At 35.4% G+C, this 19,447-nt stretch overlaps 1 protein-coding gene, 1 long non-coding RNA gene and 1 pseudogene across 5 annotated transcripts in view; 2 read left to right on the top strand and 1 right to left on the bottom strand.

The window, feature by feature from the left end:
- LOC126380007 (nucleobindin-2) overlaps positions 1-19,447 on the top strand; it is a 32,115-nt gene that overhangs the window by 5,118 nt on the left and 7,550 nt on the right. For 3 of the 4 annotated variants that reach the window (XM_050029079.1, XM_050029077.1, XM_050029080.1), the window contains exons 1-3: positions 17,948-18,082; positions 18,649-18,768; positions 19,138-19,245. In XM_050029079.1, the coding sequence (XP_049885036.1) occupies positions 18,655-18,768; positions 19,138-19,245 (222 nt within the window). In that variant the 5' untranslated portion in view covers positions 17,948-18,082; positions 18,649-18,654. Of the gene's footprint in view, positions 1-17,947; positions 18,083-18,648; positions 18,769-19,137; positions 19,246-19,447 lie in introns of those variants that run through there. The other variant, XM_050029078.1, reaches the window with a different exon arrangement.
- On the top strand, positions 3,942-6,643 carry LOC126380011 (uridine 5'-monophosphate synthase-like; annotated as a pseudogene).
- LOC126380012 (uncharacterized) lies at positions 9,384-11,214 on the bottom strand. The gene is made up of 3 exons (XR_007568414.1): positions 10,742-11,214; positions 10,518-10,648; positions 9,384-9,573 (listed from the first exon to the last, which is right to left on the bottom strand). It is a non-coding gene; the product is annotated as an uncharacterized LOC126380012 (long non-coding RNA).

Genomic DNA, 19,447 nt, shown 5'->3' with positions numbered 1-19,447 from the left:
ATTAATTATTATGTATTTTTACGAAAGTATGATGTTGCCTGTTTAATGTTACTTATTACTTCAAGAAAATTGGACTTTATGGATTTCAAATTAAGACTGGTGGATTGTGTGTAGGAAACTTTTTAAATATTTTATTTGATACTTAACATTAAGTAATATATTACGTATTATACTTACTTTCTTACTTATAATCCTGTAAAGATAATTACCACACTCTAATGTTACAGTAATAAATAAATAAGAACATAAACATTTTTCTCCACAATTTCTAAATGTTACAATAATAAGTAGATACCTACCTACATTTATAACGTTTTCGCCACAATTGTAATTTTCTGTCGTTTAATTTGTTTTATACCTATTGCATGTTACAAGTATTCAGTAGTATTGATCATACCTACTAATTGAACTTTATGTTGGGAAAATAAACAAATAAGTACCGATTTTGTTTGTTTTAAGCATTTAAAAATATCTAAAATAGTCGTCGTCGAAATATGCCAATTTTTATTTCAATAAAAACTTGACAAGACTTGCATTTTAGAGGTCCAATTTGACTTGCTAGGTATCCATCCTTTTCATTTGACTACTTAGTAGTTACAAACCGTGGAAAGAGTATATTTTACAAGCACTTCCACTTAGTTGATCCATTGATCTATAACAATATAATTATTATGTTAGGTAATTAGGAGAGCCGACCCCACCAAAAGTGGGATAACACAAGGAAGAAGAAGAAGATTATGTTAGGTAGGTAGCTACTATAGTATTTTGATCAGAATCGACAATGAGAGTAGAAAAAATTTAGCTAACAGGTGCTGTAGAGTATAGATAGGACTAATAGACTGACTACTTTAATGACTGCACTTGTGATATAGGTGCACGTAGACGTTTCGTGTCTTCTCATTTCATATAATATTTGATTTGTGCATGTGTGTAAGATTGTAATTAGTAAATAGACTGTAGCAAAGAATCTAAATTAAATTAAAACTGGCTAAATGGTTTTTCCTTTCACAAGGGAGTTGAAAAAAAATAAAAATGTAGATTATTGATGTGTAATCAATGTACTTTTTACAAAGATGCTGCTGGATTTACACAGATACTCAACAGATCACTGTAGCGACCTTTTGTATGCGAGTGATCCAGAGTGATCTGTAAACAAGAAATCTGCCAATGTAGCCATTAAAAAAAACGCGCGTATTGAGGGCTGGTTCCTGATAAAGTGAGTTTCTGGTAGCGTCTTGTGCGAGCTCCTATTCAAATATTATATGGGCCGACGGTAACGCAAAGGAAATCGGTTGTTATCTGAGTTTAAGGTCCCAGGAAATTAAAATCCCCCCGTGTGAGACCGCGTTCAGACTATATAATATATTATACCGATATTTATTCTTACACTGTCAGCATAGAATAAGGAATTATACTATCAGCCAACTATCGATTAACCTAACTAGACTAGGTATCGATTAACTATCCTGTAGAAAGTCATTGATATTAGATAGGGTACGGACCATGTACGGACGGACGACGCGGAAGTCCGTGTTGCTCTATGGGACGTACGTCACAACAAAGCGTCACAATCACAACACTACAGAAAAAAAAACTTCACTTGACATTTCAAGGGACACGTCGGGAAACTGTAATGCACGACCATGATAAAGCCCAACCGAGTAATGTACATCCAAATATTCCGTGACCATATGTACACGGATTATCATCGCGTACATTCCGTGGCTGCGAATTAACACCTTGGACAAAAGCGACACAGGGTGATAAAGCCCATCCAAATATTCCGTGTACACTTCCTCCTATTGGTCGATCGCGCTCGTCGCCTATTGGTTAATTGATCAATCTATTATTTGTGGTTGTGCTACGTTTACACGCAGTAGGAATGTACTCTATTAAGATATAGCGAGAGAAACGGTGTCAAACAGGCTTGTTAGTAACCTCGTTTGTTTTTTTATTCTATTTTTATACGTTTAAATAAATGTACGAACAAACGAAGACCCGTTAACTTTTATCACAGTATGTTAGTATATCCTAATAAACAGTTTATAAAACAAAAGTCTGGAGGTTTGAAAGTTGTTTTATCAAAATGTTTGTCAGGACTTAAAGTTTGTGGACAGGAGCCATGCTTACCAGCTGTTCACGTTTACAATAATACATAAACTCAGTCCCGTGCACAATCCTTTGTGGGGTAATTAAATTAGAACCATTTGTTATAAGACAATTTTTGATACAAATCTTAAGTCAGATATGGTTGCCCAATCCGTAAGCCAGGAAAATACCCGAGAAGACAGGCAATTGAAGATATTCTACATTTTTGTATAAATTGACCGGTAGATTAACAAGGATTGGTTATGTAGATAATGGATTGGTTAACAAACCATTCCCTCATACTAGACTCTTTTTGTCAGAAAGAACCCAAAATCATAATTGCTCAGTCCATATGACCCAAAGTCAGGAATAACACAATTTCGCTGTCTATTTTTACAATATGCCAGTGCAGCGAAGACAAGCAACTGAAAATATTCTATATTATTTTTACAAGACTAATAAGGATTTTGTAAGGATTGGTTATGTGATAATAGATTGGTTAATAAACCATCACCCGACATGGGTTAAGTCTTGAAACCTGGCCATATAATATAATACAAAATAAAATGAAAGTCCAGTCATTTCAGTAGGTAATTAAATTTACACATTTGAAACAGTTTATTTTAATATTTTATCATTACTTTTATAAGAGCATATTTATATATTTATACCACAGACCAAGTAGAGATGCTACGCACTAGACGGTAATGTTCCATAGTAAAAAAATTGCTCTGTGGAAACTGCTCTTATAGAACATGACAGCTCTTTTTTTAAATTGAATTATATGCCTTGGAAGTTAGTAGCTTTGGTTGGTAGCAATTTTAGCCTTTTTCAGCCTAAATCGCCTTCCCTTTTCACCCTATAAAATTTATTTATTTTCAATTGGAAGGGGAATTTGAATATGATGAGTAGTGCTATTTATTATTTTATTTTAGGCAATTATTTTGATGTTGTTTCACTTTCCATATTTATCTACAGATAGAACACAAAAAAAATAATTCCCTCAACAGAATGGACTAGGTATGGCGTTGTAGGATGTTTATTTGTTTCTGTCGATTTAGAGCTGTTGTGAGGTTATTATTATTTTTTTATTTTGTGTTTCTTATTTCAGATGCACCCATTTACTCCATTCCTCGACGCCCTAGATAAAGAAAGCGGGTAATTGTCACGAAAAAAATCTGACATCAATTTGTGCAAGAATGTACTCTGATTACATGAGATCCAAAAAAACAATCCATTAAAAAATAAAATAATAAATAGCACTACTCATCATGTTCAAATTCCCCTTCCAATTGAAAATAAATAAATTTTATAGGGTGAAAAGGGGAGGCGATTTAGGCTGAAAAAGGCTAAAATTGCTACAAAGCTACTATTTTTTTATTTTGGTTTTCCCCGAAGGGTAAGGCAAAGGGAACTATGCCCATACAGCCATGTCAAATTGAAAAATAGATTAATGAAATGATGAAAGGTGATGATGATGAAACCTAAGCCCCCACCCTCGAAGTAGACTCCTACTCCGAACCCCAAACGAATTAACTCAAAAGTCCGCATAAACTTTCGAGTTATGAAGCGGCTTCCTGCCACGAAGAGAAAATAGGCAGATACACTTTGTTTATTGAATACTCCGATATAATAACACTCGCAAATGTCTTCCGACTAACTTAATGCGATCATTAACCACAAAACACCACTTCGTATTAATTATTTAGATTATTCAATGAAGAAAGCAACTGTCCCGTTCCCGTTTCCCGCCAAAAAGTCCCAAAGCTACTAACTTCCAAGGCAAATCAATTTAAAAAAAAAGACCTGTCATGTTCTATAAGTGCAATTTCAACAGAGGTTTTTTTTTAATGGAACATTTCCGCCTGATGCGTAGCATCCTAGCATCTCTACTTGGTCTGTGCATCTACCATAATCTACCTGAGGATTCTGTTCACACGTGTTCCTCTTCTATTCCATTTTAATTTAGTTTAAATTGATATAATAATAAAAATGGTATACAATAATAAACTTCAAGAACTAGCGCTTAAGCTGTTCAATATAGATGCTGTGAAATTTGGTGAATTTATGACGAAGATCGGCATAAAGACACCGGTGTACCTACTTGGACTTGAGGGTTATAGTCAGCTATCCGGCTGTTATGGTAAGAAATCATACCCAATTTTGTACATTATGATTACATGTGGATGGTCATCATCATCATCATCAACAGCCTATATACGTCCCACTGCTGGGCACAGGCCTCCCCTCAATCAACCGGAGGGGGTATGGAGCATACTCCACCACGCTGCTCCAATGCGGATTGGTGGAGGTGTTTTTACGGCTAATAGCCGGGACCAACGGCTTAACGTGCCCTCCGAAGCACGGAATCATCTTACTTTTTCGGACAATCAGGTGATTCAAGCCTGAAAAGTCCTTACCAAACAAAGGACAGTCTCACAAAGTGATTTCGACCATGTCCCCATCGGGAATCGAACCCGGACCTCCAGATCGTGAGCCTAACGCTCTAACCACTAGACCACGGAGGCTGTTCATGTGGATGGTATTCTAGTCTATTATGTATACGGTTTAAAATTGGTTACTCTTTCTAGGACTTAATATCTACATATAGCAATCTATATGAGTTCGCTGTAAAAGACAGTAAATGCGATCATCTGTGTGGAGTGCCGTACACTGCATTACCGGTCGCGACCTTGTTGAGCGTTCAAGCCACAAAGCCTATGTTGATGAGGAGAAAAGAAGCCAAGTCTTACGGTACCAAAAAAATAATAGAGGGCCATTATAGAGTTGGTCAAAAGTGCATCATTGAAGATGTGATCACTTCTGGTTCCAGTGTGATGGAAACTGTAAAAGATCTGCATAATGAGGGTTTAGTATCCAATGAGGCAATTGTGATTCTCGATAAAGAACAGGGACGGAAAGAGAATCTTGAAAATAATGTCCAAGTTAAATCTCTATTTCTTTGTCTGGTTTCATTGAGATATTGTTGGCAAATTAAAAAATAGATCAATCAAGAAATAGCCACTAAAGTCCATGATTACCTGAAAGGTACTAAAGCTCCTTCAACAGGTAATTATCACAATTTAAATTTATTTAAACAAGTTGTCTAAGAAATTTATTATGTTTGCTTATTTCTTGTGATGTTTGTGGAGATTATATAATGTTAATACCTAGATAACATTAATAGCCTTCGTGTTGTGTATCAGTATTTACATAAATTTTATTTGCTTTTTCTTTTGCAGTACAACCAGTAAACCGAATGGCTTTTACATAGATATGAAGATAGATCAGAGCTAGCCACCCATTGTGAAGCAGCTATTCACCATAATGGCTTCTAAGAAAACCAATTTATGTTTGTCCGTTGACTAACAAAACAACAACACACAGCGAAAATCCTTGACCTGTTAGAAAAAGTTGGCGAACATATCTGCTTAGTGAAAACCCATGTGGATATTATAGAAGATTTTTCAGAGGATTTTATAAGCAGTTTGAAACAATTGGTAGCACGGGTTAACTTTTTAATACTGGAGGACTGTAAATTTGCTGATATTGGCAATACTGTTCTACAGCAATATTTAAAGGGTGTTTACAAGATTGGAGAGTGGGCAGACTGTGTGACTGTTCATTCCTTGCCTGGAGAGGGTATTCTGAAGGTTCTTAATGGATCTAGTAATGGCGTCAGTAGAGGTGTTTTCTTGGTGGCGGAAATGAGTTGTGAGGTAATTTAAACTGATTTGTTGAACCAATTTGTGTTTTCAATGTAAAATTATGATATAATAAACTTTGAAAAAGAGTAGTCTAATGTAAATTTTATGCTTTTTCAGGGAAATCTAATTACATCGGAGTACTCAGTAGCTACAGTCAAATGGCTGAAAAGTATCCAGACTTGATCACAGGGTTTGTTTGCCAAAAGAAGGATACAACCCTCCAACCCTGGCTTGATCCAGTTGACTCCCGGTGTCCAGCTGGAGAGCTCTAAGGATGACCTGGGAGAGATCTGCAATACCCCTGAGAAGGTAGTTGTGGAAAATGGGGGGGACGTTATGGTGGTGGGGAGGGGAATAGTCGCTGCTAAAAGCCCAGAAATTCAAGCCGTCATCTATAAGGATGCTCTTTGGAAATGTTACTTGAAGAGAGTTTCTGGCAAAATAGAATAAAAGAATTGGCTAGATATTCTTTTATTATAAAGTTTGTAGAATTAGATTGATTGCACAGTATCATTCCTAAAAGAGTACAAAGTTTATTAGAACTAAAGTAATATGAATAATTAGTACTATTTTGCAGTTTAAGTTGTGCATTTTCCTAGTGTTTTACTTGCAAGTATGTAATTGTATTATCTTGAGTATTGAAAGTTGGTGTGCAGTTGTTACAAAGTTTATAGGTATCATATTATTATGTTATGTATAATAGAAAATAATTGTAAATGTAAGCAAAATGGTAACTATGATTGTATAGTTATTTTTTATTCTAAGAAACCAGTCCCACTGTGATACAATAATGTTTGGGTGCCAAATCCAACTAATATAAACTTTTGGAAATGCATTCCACATAATAATCAAAGTATATGTACCAATATAATTAAACTTCTACATATATATCTTAATTTGTGTTTTAATGATTAAATTATTCTTAATAGACAAAATAACCATGTCTTATATGTGATGGATTACAATGGCTGTAATGAGAGACTTTCAAGGCTATGTTCCCCAAATAATGGTGCCGATTCCGGCAGGCAAACTTAAATTTAAATTAGCTAAGATTACGGTTTAAATGTCAAAAACTGGTTTTGTATTCTGGCGGCACATTTTAGTTGACGCCTAATCTTAAATTTAGGAATGACATTTCTAAATTACTCAATTTAGGTTTAGGCGACAAAAAGCTATTATTCTAGCAAACATTTCATTTGACGTTAAACTCTTATTCTAAATTAATTTTATACGGTTTTCTAAACTTGTCGGATAAAATTAAACTTCTTAAAATTAAGTAGGTACATGAATCAGTTTTTCGGCACTTTTTGGGCGCTTTTTGTGAATTCCGGCCACTGATTTCACCTGCAGATCATTAGGAAGACCTTGCCGCTCTCAAAATAGCTTAAATAGCGATAAAGAATCTTCTAAATATACGAATAGAAGGATCAACGAGAAATATTTGTTTTACGTCGTTTACCGCCCAAGACCAGTAAAAGAAAGAAGACGGCGAGGAGGCCCCATCGAAACAAAAGACTCTTAGCTAGTATGATGATGTCTCTGGCATGAGTATCATCTTCAAAGTTTATCCAAACATTTATCTAAGAGGACATTCTAATTGTGTCAATCTTAAACACTACTTTCAACTGGACCGTGTGGTGAATGCTTGAAACAATGCAGTGCCAGTGATATTAATGATTAACTTGTAACATCAACACATACCTAGCTCTGTGTGTGTCAAAACTGTAATGACTCCTACCAGGCGCGCAGTGCAGGCAGCACTGCCTGCTTCTTCTTATCCTTTTGACCTGCAGGACTTAAAATTACTACAAAAGTAATGTACCTATCTATGGAATGGAACTACAGAAGAACACTGAAGGAAGGCCTCCACAGCAAGGTAAATGTTATCAGGTATAAATAACATGGCAGCAACCAAACAGTTTAAACAGTTTATTGCCCAAGTCAAATTACTAATACACTTGATCCCGCTCTGGGTAGATACCTTACTTGTTGGTTTATTCCTTTAGATTATTTCAATAGTATTTTATGCAACAGTTGTATAAGAAGGGTCAAAAAATGCGAGTGGCGTGAGTTGCGATGTGAGCCTTGGCGAACATCGCAATAAGAGACGCCACGAGCATTTTTTGACCTAGTTATACAACGTTGCATACAATACTTTTTCTACGACGACGTCATTTTTCCTTTTTATTTTATACTTTTTAGTGTTTTGAAACGAAACACAAAAATTTTCCAATTTATTTTCCAACGCGCGGGAAAATGGCGGCAAATGTATACTTTTTTTTTATAGTATATCTATGGCACCAAACAAAGTAAAGGTGCCAGTTTCCAGGTCAAAAAAAAAAAAACAACAACAATGCTTTTTTGGCGACATTATAGTACAGTTACACTTTGTAAACAATGCTTTTATAGGCCATAGAGCGTACACTTTTTTAAAGAGTTTAATTATGTATGTACTTATATTAGACTTTTTGGTTATTTAAATGCCAGATTAAAGTAGAGGAGTAGAAAAAATACTTTATGATGTGAACCAAACAAAATCACCAGTTAGCAGTAACAAAAGGTGGGCTAAAAAACTTCTTTTACAAGCTCTTTACTGCTTTATCTCAGTTTCCACGAATATCATGGCATGCTAAATGTACTGGGAATGTGACGGAACCCACATTTTTTGTTTACATCCTTCTGATCATTATATTTGTTTCTGTCCAACCCGTTAGGAAATGTAAGCATGAATTGATGTATGTATGTATTCTAAATAATCCTTTTTTATTTCAAGTGATAAATCTTTGACTTTGACGTTTGCAAGTAGTCCTAATAGCCACTGCATCCTGAATTGTAATTATGAGCCACCAATAACAAAAAAGATGTCTGTGACATGGATCCCTAATATTCTCTCAGGTATGTAAGTACATTAAATATGAATGCAAATCTGTCTACCTATGAGTTATATATATAACAGCCTCCTTGGTCTAATAGTTCTCTAACCATAGCTCACAATCTGGAGATCCGGGTCTGATACCCGATGGGGACATAGTCAAAATCACTTTGAGGCTGACAAGGTCCTTTGTATGGATAGGAAATTGCAGGCTTGAATCATCCAATTGTCTAAAGAAGTCAGATGATTCTGTGCTTCAGAAGGCACGTCAAGCAGTTATTCCCGGGCTATTTAGGCCAAACACCGTCACTAATCTGCAGTCGAGCAGCATATAGTATGCTTCGTACCCCCTCCAGTTGATTTAAGGGATGCCTATTCCCAGCAGTGGGACATAATAAATAGGCTATTTATGTTTGTTTCTTATTAGAATAATTATCTAAGCATTATACTTGTTTTAGATGGTGACGAATAAAGAAGAACCCAGGAGTATAAAAAATACTTACATACATACCTACCATTGTGGTGCTGTACATACATACATAGTCACACCACCATACCAGGATGGACTGAGCCAAGCACTACCAAGAAGACCAACTGCAGCCTCTTGTGATGGACATAATGACCAGAGTGGTGACAGATAAGCAACCCATCACAAATATAAATATTTCTTTTTTCTGTGCAAGTTTTGATGTTATAAATAAAATACAATCAAAAAGTATTTGTAAAAAGTATGTTTTATTACTAGTTTAGTAGGGAACAGAAATAAAATAAATAAACAAATTTATTTTGTGTTTCTTCTACATCTGTGAGGTTTATTTGGGAACATTCACCAGTTTTTTCAGTTAAGGCCCTTGTTATCCTCCCTTTGTTATGTAATCTGCTCGTTGTCACTCACAACTCCCAAATCTGAAGAGAAAACAAATATTAAAAACGCTGTATACACTTCCATCTCTCTAAACTTTAATAAATCAAGACAACATGCAGTCAGTTTTTTAAGATAGATACCAGTCCGTTACCTACATACATACATAAACAGCCTATATACATCCCACTGCTGGGCACAGGCCTCCCCTCAATCAACCAGAGGGGGTATGGAGCATATTCCACCATGCTGCTCCAAAAAAGAAAAACACCGTAAAAACACCTCCACCAACCCGCATTGGAGTCCATCACCTAGCCCATTATAATACTGAAGAAGATCCCTTCCTTAGTTACTATTCATCTTCTATCATGTGAGTTATGAGATGGATTACCAACCTCATCAACCCTGGTGTCTGGGTTATTATTGAGCCGCCAAGGGTCCGCCTAGTAAGTAGTAACCAAGACCAACAGCTTAACATGCCTTCTGAAGCACTAATCATCTTACATTTGGACAATCAGGTGTTCAGCCTGTAATGTCCTAGCAAAACAAGGAATACAAAGCAAATTTTTCTCCACCAGGATTCGAACCCGGGACCTCTGGATTGTGAGCACAACGTTCAACTACTAGACCACGGAGGCCGTTATGTGTTTAGTTACTATGACTGGCATGATAAACGGTTTCATACATAACAGGCAAATTCACAAAGAGAGAGTCTTGACTCCGTTACTAATTACTTAAGTACCTACATAGGCATTTCATTAGATAAGTAAGCTACGTCAAGGGCCTTTAGTCTGGGACACCCGAATAGTCACAGCAGCAGGTTGATGAGGTTGGTCATTGATCTTACAAACCACATTAGAGAAAAAAACAGGATTAGCCGTTCCTCATATCTGGCCGTCCTAGGCCTGAGCCTAATCAGCCGTAAAGGAAATCCACTTACAACGAGCAACACTCACTTAAATATATTTTTAACTAGGAATATGCTTACATGTTGCCATTGCTCCAAGATGCATCAAAATTCTTCCATACTATTGTTTTATAAACATTAAAAGAGTTCATCCTCTTATTGATTTTCTTTATAATTATGTCATCCCACTTAAGGTTTCTGTCAAGTATTGCCTGAAAATTAGTAAAAAATCTGATTAATACAAGTAACTCAGATTAATATGATGTCTACAAGTTCTTCTATGACATATTTTTTCGATCACTCACCTCTTCATCACTAAATTTGTAGTGCAACTGCTCAGGAGGAAATCTAATACAATCACTCCTGTCTTCAAAACTTCGTGCTCACCTCATGCTGGACTTTCTCTACTTGGTAATTTAAGGCTATTTACGTGTACGAATGAGTCCATATTAAAAGAGCTCAAGATCACAACGCGGCTCTCCTCAATATGCCGGAATCGTGCCCTAAGCTTCTTCGGACATATTATGCGGTCTCCGAAGCACAGTCTGGAGAAGCAGATCATCTTTGGGCAAATAGATGGCAAACGTGCGCGAGGAAGGGCGCCTACGAGGTGATCTGACATCGTGAAGAAGACGATGGGCGGCAGCATACAGAGGGCGGTGCACGCAGCATATAGCCGTACCAAGTGGAAAACCATAACCTGTGGTCGCGATCCTCACTTCTACATATATCTTAATATATAGGATAGTTGTCTATCGATCGGCAACACTAATCGAAATTCTCGCAACCAAGGGCCAAGGACCAAGTATTTCAATGATTCTAATACTTGGTCTTTGGTGCTGGTTTTCCCTTCGGGGGTTGGAAGGTCAGACAGGCGGTACCTTTTTTTAAATTAGAACTGTTAAATTTCAAGTTAGGGATATTAATTTAATATTATTATTTTGATAAATCATCTACCCAACCAAGAGTAGAATAAAAGGAAAATTCTGTACCGTCGGTGAAAAGTAATACAAGTCCAAAATTCAAGTTTTGAGAAAATCGAGTTTAAAGTTAAAAACATTCTAGCTCGCGACTTATAAGGAATAATGGAACAGAAGTTAGATGTGTCGATAGGTGATGATGGAAGGTTTCTTTTCGAATATTTAGAACCTAAACAGAAATGGTAGAGGATCAAAATAAATTACATGTATCAGTTGACACCAACTTTTATACTGTGTAAATTGATACAAGTCTAGTTATACCTTTTTACACACATATCTATACAAAAGTCATCGTTGATATATCATATTTCAATTAATAATTTTACAGTCTTATTCTACAAAAAACAAAATGTCTTGGAAGAAAGTTTATTTCATAAAGTTGTAGAAAGGCAAAATTCTATTTATTTTCTTTAAAAAGTAAAGAAACGTAACTTATATCAATTGACACAAACGATAAACTATAACGAATTTGTGTCAAGTGGTATAACATGACTTATTTTTTCGGTTTTATTGTGTAAAATGATACATGTTTTTACGAATTTCTAGTAATAAATACATATAAAGATGGTACACGTATATACAGTGTAAGGTGGCGATAATAAAATATTTTTGTTATGATTTTACTCTCAAAACTCATAAATAACCGGTCAAAACCACTACTGCTGTCCGCTACAAACACATTTTGTCCACCACACTACGCCCCTAATCAAAACCACTGTTGGTTCATTTTTGCAGTCAAAATCTTACAAATTCAATTATGATAATATTTCCACTCCTAACAAATGAAGGTAAGAGGAATCATATTAAGACTGGTCATTAGGAATGTTTCGGGCTAGCCTGGCAGTATGGCCTGAAGATAAAGGTGATGTACCTACGTACTTTTAAACCAAAATCACACAAACCGGTATTGTGTTACAAAGTGTTACTTCTTTCCTGCTGAAACTATTTAAAAGATCACAACTCATTCCACAATCAAAATCCCCTAAGGTAAAGTAACATTCTATATTTCGAATTATCAAAATTCCCGGTCTAATGGGAGCCCGCAACATTGACAAAACGATAAACGGAGTCGAATCAATGTCGACGATAAGAATAGGTAGTGAAAATGAAGATCATTGGTTCACCTCCAAACCTATAGGTTACACAGGGCTATCCTCAGGGTAGGTTAGGGTAGGGGTCTGTTATGGTTAAGCTAAATGAGCTCGTTTCCGCAAAACTCTACACGTAAGCACACGTGGGGGACTTTCCGCGTATCCTCGCATATGGACCACTATTGTGTAGTGGGCAAACTTTCCACTATATCATCATCATCCTCCTGCCCTTATCTCACTCTAGGTGGGGTCGACACAACATGTATGGGCAAATGTCTCATCTTCTATCGTGTGGATTGTGAGGTGAATTACCAACCCCATCAACCCTGGTGTCAGGGTTATAACTGAGCCGCCATAGGCCCCTGACTTGACTCAATGAATACTCGAATGTCCCATATGTAATGTTATTTTAATGGGCTCAGTTTTCCGCATAAACGCAAGTGGTCCATTATGCGTGCTTTTATTGACTATGTAAGCCTACTAACTCCTTTCAGAAGCTCAAATACCTCCTGGGATTTTTACAAACTTTGTGACCTGGTTTAATTAAGGGGTTGTGCCCGTGGTGTTGCCAATTATTTATTCTAATCTAATCTATCCTACAAGATCCCACTGCTGTGCAAAGGCCTCCCCTTCCTCTTTCCATTTTTCACAGTCCTGTGCATAATTCTCTCTTATGTAATCAAAATACAGAAAAAAATATTACTGGTGGTGCTCAAGAGTTCAGAGTAATTATTCCGTTTATAAAAATGAGGTAGCTCGACAAATTTACACCATTCAACGTGTTTGAGAAACTGGTAATCTTCTCTTGAGAAGATGTGGCAGATCCCGATGCTGCCCATGCCGAGCTGGATCCCAGTAGGACCTTAAACCCAAAAGCATGTACGATCATCTACGGCTGTGTAGGTTCAAAAATACCACTACCGGCGCTTGCATCAAAGATCTAACCAGCGTGTATTGAATGGCTTGCATATTAATTGGAGCTCGATAATATTTGGAGCCATTATTTCACGTCTACAACCTCCTTAGCAATGAAGGCAGCGTTCAATCTGCCACCGCTTAACCTGCATGTAATCAAGAAAACTATGTAAAACAGCTATGCTTCGAGCTAAGGGAAGGAGACTAACGACAGTTATGACAAATCTCAAATACCTCTTGACTAACCCTACCATGGTGATAACGACGCCATGATCAGGACCCACAACTTATTGAGGTACTGTAATTAAGTACTACAAGGTGGCTATAGCAGAAAGAGAAAAAACACGGTTTGGTCTGAAGTACTAACTTAACCTATACCCATTCGCAATGCGGATCAGATATGGTTTGCTGTGGCTCTAGACAAAATGTCTTCCCATAGACAGGTTTATGCGGAGGTCACCCTAGGATACACACTGGTGGCGCATGGAATCGAACTTGTATGTATCATTATACACGACACGTTATTGATATCCAAGATCGTATTTTCTGAATATTTTGATATATTATTAATTTATATTACTTTTCACGAAAAAATAAATTTGGTGTTTGATGTTACAACTAAAATTATATCATTAAACACGGACCGTGAGAATTCAAGGATTGCGTGTATTTTAATATATGTTGAGTTGCATTTACTTACACCAAAATATTTAATGAAAATCTTCATTTCACTTTAATACAAGTTAAGATGAATTATGTTACACGTGTTATAACAGCAGAAATCCTTCACAAACAGTACTTATATCACTGAACACAAAAATTATCTCCGTATTTATAATAGCTACAGTTACGAGAATTAGACAGAAAGAAAGAGAATTTTTTGAACATGAAGTGTGTGCTAATAACTCAAAAGTGATACAACTCGAGTTGTATTACTTTTCACCGACGGTACAGAATTCTGATATCTTCTTCTATCGTACGATTGGGAGCCCCGGGTTCAAAACCGAAACCCAAAAAAACACTTTGCGATCCCTAGTTTGGTTAGGACATTACAGGCTGATCACCTGATTGTCCGAAAGTAAGATGATCCGAGACTCGGAAAGCACGTTAAGCCGTTAGTCCTGGTTGGTTACTATTTACTGATGTAAGTGAGTAATTGTTACAGGAGCCATGTCAGGGTTTTTGGCGGCTCAATCGTAACCCTGACACCAGGATTGATGAGGCTGGTAGGTATTTCACTTCACAAATCACACGATAAGAAGATTAAATAAAATGATAGGCAAATAAGTTAATTAGTCAAAAGTTTGTTTGATAGTTTTCGTTTCAACTGTTGGTTTTTTTATTTTATTTTAATGGCAATGCAATGTTAAATTTTCAAAAATGCTGTATAATTAATTAAATGTTCGCTTTTGAAAAAATCCCACAGAGATGATTTAGATTAAATAGCAAATGGTTCAAGACAAATTATTATTGAACACTTAACATTATTTTTCATTCCTTAATATTATTATTTGAATAATTTGATCATGTGGTCAATTTTAATTGTGTGTATATGTCATTTATTTCAAATAAATTCCTATATCAAGTCAAAACCTGTCTATTCTGTACTTATGTGCCATCCTATGCCAACTACTCGTAAATTTGTTTCCAATCCAATACTTGCAATACTTGGAAGTATGACTCCAAGTACCTAATAACACATAGTGAATTATATTCTCATTAGACTGTGCGATTATGCTCAAACACTAAAATAAACATATTTATTTACATATTGAAATATTATAATTATTGTTTTAGCATACGGAGCATATGGTGGTTTTTTTGTACCTTTTAATCAAACAATTTCGCATAGTATATCTAATATAAGTAATAGGCTTACACTACACATAAGTACTGTTTTACTTTGTTTAATTATGTTCTAACTAAATGTTATAATGTACATAGCTGTAAGTGATCTATAAATAAATAAATAAATAAAATAAAATAAGTATCTGTATTCTGTACTTCATGTGCCATTCTATCCCGACAGTTTTAAATCACCATGTCCAAACCATATCCTCACCGGCGTAACCTATTTCCAAATATCTATCCCAGGTTGTTTGTAGTTTGTACACTAAAAATAAATATAGTAAATAACTTCCTATATTATGTTGAATATTAAATATCTTTATTTTTGTACTTCATGTGCCGTCCCATGAAACTAGCAGTAGCACAGTAATAATCTGCTTAATCTGTTCTGCTATGCTTTCGAAGAGGTATAAATTATACATAACTATAAGCTTGTACTAGTTACTATTATTTTTCTTTTAAATAGATTTATATTCACCAAATTAGGAGTGCTAATTATGTTAGCTATTAGTTTTTATATTATATATTTGTTATTTATTTTATATTTGTTACTGTGGTGTCCCTTTATAATAAACGTTTCTTTCTTTCTTTCTAATTTAGGGAGAGGGCATAGCGACAATAATATTACTTTAAAAAGGTGTGGCTAACCATAATTGATAGTAATAATTGAATGCTAAACTTTCCACTGAGGTGAGCGGAGACAATGGAATTCCACTTTCTATTATGATACATTTGTTTAACTTTCTCAAACATATATGATCACTGATTTAGATGGTTTGATGTACTTGCCTACTTACTTTTGGCATTTGTTTAAAAACTCTGTTGATATTCATTCATTCTTTTGATATGTTTAAACTATTATATATTGCAGCATACTTTTCTCAATTCTTGTCACTACCCAAAAATTATTACTGGGAGAGTAGTTAAAAAAGATGTTTGAGATTAAAGATTAATTTATTCAACATAATCGAACCACAAAAAAAAGAGTTTTCATCTCGAGCTCCTCTGTGCTTCGGAAGGCATGTTAAGCCATTGGTCCCGGCTGCATTAGCAGTTGACAATAACCATCAATCTGCACTGGGCCCGCGTGATGGTTTATTGCCCGATCTCTCTATCACTCTGTAGGGAAGGCCCGTGCTCCAGCAGTGGGAACATTAATGGGCTGATGATGATGATGAATCGAAAATAATTATAAAATTCCACTTCCAATTATAAAAACCAACGTCTCATTTCCACTAGTACATTATTTATTAATTATAGCTGAAGACACTGTTCATGTATTACTTTAGTTGGCGTCACAGATTCTACTCTCACACTTATGTTATTTTCGTTAATTCTTTTTATTTATTTCTTTAGTACGTATAATGTAGAGCAGCATAACCTCAACATTTGCATGATGATGAATCCTGTGTGATATTCCTTCTTGATCGTCAGAACTGAAAAGAGATTGTTAATTTGAATAACATTATCTGTATCACATATTTTAAATGTCGTTATCAAGTTAAGTAACTGGCTTTTTAAATAGCCAACATGGTTCAGTAGTTTCTTCTATTTACTAAAAAGGGTTAGTACCTATATGAGCTAATTTTGAAGATGTCACTTATCTTGTAACATTATATTATAATAATACTCATTACATACCTAAATGCTCTCAACTCATTTCGTATTCAACAAAATAATCTCAAAGTAATAGTAGTGGATATATAAATAAATTCCTCTTTATGTTACAAGTTTAGATTGTCTCACCATCTCTTGACCGTTTACTTTGTGAGGAATTTATCAGTTTCGGGCTTTTTATTCAATAAAATTAAGTTAATTATTGTATTTTATTATAGATGCGACAGAATTTGGGTTTAAGTTATTGTTATTTGTTTTGGTTTTCCCCAAAGGGTAAGGCAAAGGGAACTATGCCCATACAGCCATGTCTTACGTATTTTTTTTCTTGATGATTAATGTAATGATGAAAGGTGATGATGATGAAACCTAAGCCCCCACCCTCGGAGTAGACTCCTACTCCGAACCCCAAACGAATTAACTCAAAAGTCCGCATAAACTAATTAAAGAAACAAAAAAAAAAGTCCGAATTAAAGAAACGAATTAAATAAACGAATTAATAAGTAATGAAGCGGCTTGTTGGAACGAAGCGAAAATAGGTAGGTACACTTCGTTTATTAAATATTCAGATATAATAAAACTATCGCCAATGTTTTCCGACTAACTTAATGCGACCATTAAACACCATTTCGTATTAATTATTTAGATTATTCAATGAAGAAAGCAGCCGTACCGTTTCCGTTCCCGCCAAAAAGCCATATAATGTGGTCGGTTTCAACAAATAAATCTGAGGGCACTATTGGGCCTATATTTTGTCCTTGTCTAACATTATGATAATAAAAAATTGCCTAATGTAGCTACACGGTTAACTAATTAAAACGACGCATAGCAATGGAGTTTTGTGTCTATGATACTGACCCCTGATTGGCTGATAGAATAGGTGGCCGCCATCTTGGCTTCCAATTATTTGGATGTACATTACACGGATGGGCAATCCGTGTACGGACTGATAATTCGCAGCCAATATTTCCCGACCATGGATTGTACACGCACGTATTCCGTGTACATTGTTATGTACACGGATTATCAGGTCGTACATTACGTGGATGTACATTAACCGGACTCGGACACGTCAACTTCACACATCTCGTACCTATTTAATTTAATTCTGTGATTGAATTTCACAAATGTGACGATTTCTTGCAATATTATTTTCATTATTTTGTTCATACTACTTCAGCAACATTTCACAAATTAGGTGAGTATTTAATGTTAACACGGAAGAAATGTTTTTCATGTCTACATTTTTTTGGTAATTGTTTACTCTTGTTTTGGATTTATTTATTGATTTCTTGTAAGGTTCATGCCAGCGAGAAAGCCTGCGCTGGATTTTATGAGTTTTTCCGGTAGAAAATTGTTCTTGTTGCTATTTATTTTCTGCAAGCGGAATTATTGTAAGGTTTATTATAAAGACTAAATGCATTCAAATTAATTGATAAGAGACTAGTATCAAGATTTGGTTACACTGCTTTTAGTATTCAAGGCCTGTAAACTGGTTTGGTTTATAATAAGGTACACTTTCTAAAAACATACATAATATTTTTTCATGTTAGAGCCAGTTTACACTGTCAGTAAAATTCTATCAGTCCAGTCCATAAGGCTCATCATGACTGATGGTGTGAATGATGATGAAGTGGTCCAGTTATTTGATATAGGCTAATTATTTATTAACAGCTTGTAATATAATCAATTGTTATTTATTCAGTATGTAACACAATAACCATATGTAAACAGTATGTAAAAATTAATATTTTTTTGTTTTAGGTTACAATGAAGCTACTACCTAGTCTATTATGTTTCTTAGTGATACTCCACTGCTCCTATGCTCCACCTGTGTCTCCAGACAAACCAAAGGAACAAGATAGTGAGATTAAAGATGATTTGGTAATTAATTATAACCATCCATCACTACTTAATAATAATATAAGATCTTCACTTAATCCTTAGCGGGGTACTATTTTCTATTGAGTGGGTTATGACGTGGATTACCAATGCCATCCAACCAATTGGTTGAGTTTTATAATTGTAGGTATTTTTTTTAAAAGAAACAACTATCTTGTGGTGGTGCAGCTTGGTTGAGTATGCTCCATACCCCTATGAAGGGAGGCCTGACCCCACCAGTGCTACATATGTGGCCTTTTTATGTTCTGCTTTAGGCATGTGCAAAAAACAAAAATATTCTGTTGTGTAATTTTTATTATAACTTTTTTTATTCATATCCTTAACATTGTAGATTGCATTTTTCTTTTTTAGGAGGAATATATGGAGTACCATAGGTACTTAAAGGAAGTTGTGCAGGCTTTGGAGAGCGACCCTGATTTTAGGGAACGTTTGGAGAAGGCAGATGAAGAAGATGTTAGAGTAAGTTAATTTTTCACTTTCAGTTCAATGGTATATACCATACAAAGAAGGCTATTCTTCTACCTCTACGACATGCTTAAAGATTAAGTTTTTCTGAAATAGTACAGTTTGTCAATAGTATGATAGTATGTGGAGCTCGGTGGCGCAGCGGTAATCGCGCTCGGTCTGCGATTGTTGAAGTAAAGCAACTTTCGTTAATAAC

This window comes from Pectinophora gossypiella, chromosome Z, assembly GCF_024362695.1.
Source record: "Pectinophora gossypiella chromosome Z, ilPecGoss1.1, whole genome shotgun sequence".
NCBI classification, from domain to species: domain Eukaryota; kingdom Metazoa; phylum Arthropoda; class Insecta; order Lepidoptera; family Gelechiidae; genus Pectinophora; species Pectinophora gossypiella.
This window is presented reverse-complemented; position numbering and strand designations above follow the sequence as displayed.